This window comes from Nanorana parkeri, unplaced genomic scaffold (assembly GCF_000935625.1).
Source record: "Nanorana parkeri isolate BGI_ZX_2015 unplaced genomic scaffold, ASM93562v1 scaffold3287, whole genome shotgun sequence".
Lineage (NCBI taxonomy): Eukaryota > Metazoa > Chordata > Amphibia > Anura > Dicroglossidae > Nanorana > Nanorana parkeri.
The window spans coordinates 7,605-11,022 of record NW_017309555.1 but is presented as its reverse complement, the minus strand read 5'-3'; the positions used below and the strand labels follow the sequence as shown (position 1 = coordinate 11,022).

Sequence of the window (3,418 nt, the reverse complement as noted above, 5' to 3'; positions counted from 1 at the left end):
TTCAGGCGCTGCTAAAAGCAAACCAACCGAGTCCTCAGCCCCGCCTCCAGCCAGCCCACAGCCTTCTTCAGCCCCGCCTACTGCTGGTCCTATACCCACATCCCTCCCCCCTGTGCCACCCGTCTCCTCCCAACCACTGGAGACAAAGCCTGGTACGTGGCTGAGAAAGATGGCGGCTGATGTGTGATTGGTTGGCTGTCTGGTCAGGTGACATTGGTTGGCTGTCTGGTCACATGGCGTTGGCTGTCTGGTCACGTGACTTTGGTTGGCTGTCTGGTCACATGGCATTGGTTGGCTGTCTGGTCACGTGACATTGGTATATGGAGTTTAGTGATTGGACAATGACACTGAGTGGGCGTGGCAGTTCCTTAGCTGGTTGTACTCATTGGTATTGGGGGATCGGTTCGGTGGGTGGAGTTATTGACCGATAATGATCTTGCAGTGTCTGCTGTGAAGCCAACGTCCGCTGTCCACGTATCTGAGGTCCCCCCGGCTGGCAGCACTCGCTCAGAACACAGGGTAAGCCCCTCCCCCTTTCCTGACACCCGCAGGGTGCGCCCCTCCCCCTCTCCTGACACCCGCAGGCGGCGCCCCTCTTCCCTCTCCTGACGCCCGCAGGGTGCGCCCCTCTTCCCTTCCCTGACACCCGCAGGCGGCGCCCCTCTTCCCTCTCCTGACGCCCGCAGGGTGCGCCCCTCTTCCCTTCCCTGACACCCGCAGGCGGCGCCCCTCTTCCCTCTCCTGACGCCCGCAGGGTGCGCCCCTCTTCCCTTCCCTGACACCCGCAGGCGGCGCCCCTCTTCCCTCTCCTGACGCCCGCAGGGTGCGCCCCTCTTCCCTTCCCTGACACCCGCAGGCGGCGCCCCTCTTCCCTCTCCTGACGCCCGCAGGGTGCGCCCCTCTTCCCTTCCCTGACACCCGCAGGCGGCGCCCCTCTTCCCTCTCCTGACGCCCGCAGGGTGCGCCCCTCTTCCCTTCCCTGACACCCGCAGGCGGCGCCCCTCTTCCCTCTCCTGACGCCCGCAGGGTGCGCCCCTCTTCCCTTCCCTGACACCCGCAGGCGGCGCCCCTCTTCCCTCTCCTGACGCCCGCAGGGTGCGCCCCTCTTCCCTTCCCTGACACCCGCAGGGTGCGCCCCTCTTCCCTCTCCTGACGCCTGCATGCACTGTGTGCTGTTCCGCTCTTTGTGCCCTTTGCAGGTGAAGATGAACCGCATGCGTCAGAGAATCGCTCAGCGGCTGAAGGAAGCTCAGAACACATGCGCGATGCTGACCACATTCAATGAGGTGGATATGAGGTAAGTGTCCAGCGGTGGGGGGAGGGGCGGGTCCTCCTTCTTGGAGTCTGATATGGCGTCTCTCCTCCCCCAGTAACATGCAGCAGATGAGGACGCTGCACAAAGACGCTTTCCTGAAGAAACACAATCTGAAGCTCGGCTTTATGTCGGCGTTTGTTAAAGCCGCGGCCTTCGCCCTCCAGGACCAGCCAGCCGTCAATGCTGGTGAGCTGCCACTCTGAGCCCTGCCCCTTCTTACAGCCTCCAATCTGTGTCCATGATCCATTATTCCAGGCTCTGTCCCCTCCCTGCATGTTATAGAGGCTCCTCCCTCTCCAGTTTGTTCCCTCCCTGCATGTTATAGAGGCTCCTCCCTCTCCACTCTGTTCCCTCCCTGCATGTTATATAGGCTCCTCCCTCTCCAGTCTCTTCCATCCCTGCATGTTATAGAGGCTCCTCCCTCTCCAGTTTGTCTCCTCCCTCTCCACTCTGTCTCCTCCCTGCATATTATTGAGGCTCCTCCCTCCAGTCTGTCCCCTCCATTTGTATTATAGAGGCTCCTCCCCCTCCAATCCCTGGTCTCTGTCCCCTCCCTGCATACTAGACTCCCACTTACAGCTGCTCCCCGGGTGTAGGTTGAGTTCTCTTTTATGAAAGCCACGCCCCCTCCTTTCTCTTGCAGTCATTGATGATACAACAAAGGAGATTGTGTACAGAGACTATATAGACATCAGTGTGGCCGTATCTACCCCCAGGGTAAGTAGGTGAACAGTCCGGGGGGGCGGGGTTAGCAGGAAGATGTTGCTCTGACTCGCCCTGTCTCCTCCCCTCGCAGGGTCTGGTGGTTCCTGTGCTACGCAGTGTGGAGTCCATGAACTTTGCTGACATCGAGCGGACCATCGCAGAGCTGGGAGAGAAGGTGACAACCGCATCACATGACACACGCCGCCATTAACTCCTCAGTGGCCAATCAGGAAGAGCATTGGACAAACCAGTGCTGGTTCACCTTGGAAGATACCCAGAATGATTTGGGGAGGGGTAACTGCTATATAGAGCGTGACATCACACAAAGGGCAGGAAGTGGGAGGGTCAGTGATGCGTGTGGAGTATGACATCACAAACAGGGTGGGAAGTGGGAGGGTCAGTGGTGGGTGTGGCACGTAATATCCCCCACGGGGCGGGAAGCGGGAGATCTTCTGGACCTTATATATAATGGAAGCGCGTTTTCCTCGTCAGGCTCGTAAGAATGAGTTGGCGATCGAGGACATGGACGGCGGCACCTTCACTATCAGCAATGGCGGGGTGTTCGGATCCCTGTTTGGAACGCCCATTATCAATCCTCCGCAGTCCGCCATCTTGGGAATGCATGGCATCTTCGACCTCCCCTCTTTGGGCTCGTGGTCTATTACTTTGTTCGCTGGTTTCACAGGTGGAGGTGCGCCCGATGATGTACGTCGCACTCACCTACGATCACCGACTGATAGACGGCAGGGAAGCGGTCCTTTTCCTGCGGAAGATCAAGTCTGTGGTGGAGGATCCTCGTGTCCTCCTTCTGGACCTCTGAGGGATCTTCTGCACCATGCTCAATGATCTATTTACTCCCTTTCTCCCCAGTTTTAAGTTGGGGCCACAACCCCCCCGCCCCACCCCCACTGAGACAACAGGCGCCAATTCAGAGACTTGCTGTGCGCTTTCTACAGACTCCTCCTCCGGTGGGTTGGGCCATCGCCTCTTCCACCTATCAGACACTGGGTGACTCCTCCTCTCGGTTTGGCACCATATACAGAGCTGACTACGATATTTAAAGACCTTCCCGATTTTAAATGTGTAAAAAATAAATGCCGTTTATGAAAATACGTTTTGTGAGTAGAAAGCATTGTATTTGCTCAGCTGCAATATGAGACTATCGGAGTGACGTGGTAACATTGTGGAGGTGAAAGGCGACTCCCCCGCGAGGATCATGGAACTTCTCTGTGAACTCCGAAATGCTCTGTTAGGGGAACCTGCTACCCTGCCAGGTGTATAGCTCAAACATGGAGTCATGTGACCTAGTGACATCACTGCCGTCTTATGTACTGCGTGGAAGTGACCGAAATCATCCCATTAATCAAACAGCGATAATACTGTCGATGGGCGCGGCCA

General features: G+C 57.5%; 1 protein-coding gene across 1 annotated transcript in view; it reads left to right on the top strand.

The window, feature by feature from the left end:
* Positions 1-3,130, top strand: part of DLST (dihydrolipoamide S-succinyltransferase) — a 5,778-nt gene extending 2,648 nt beyond the window's left edge. The window contains 8 exon segments of the mRNA XM_018574848.1: positions 6-152; positions 443-519; positions 1,200-1,297; positions 1,371-1,501; positions 1,959-2,032; positions 2,112-2,195; positions 2,513-2,686; positions 2,688-3,130. Coding sequence (XP_018430350.1) covers positions 6-152; positions 443-519; positions 1,200-1,297; positions 1,371-1,501; positions 1,959-2,032; positions 2,112-2,195; positions 2,513-2,686; positions 2,688-2,840 — 938 coding nt within the window. The 3' untranslated portion in view covers positions 2,841-3,130.
* Positions 3,131-3,418: the final 288 nt, after the last annotated feature.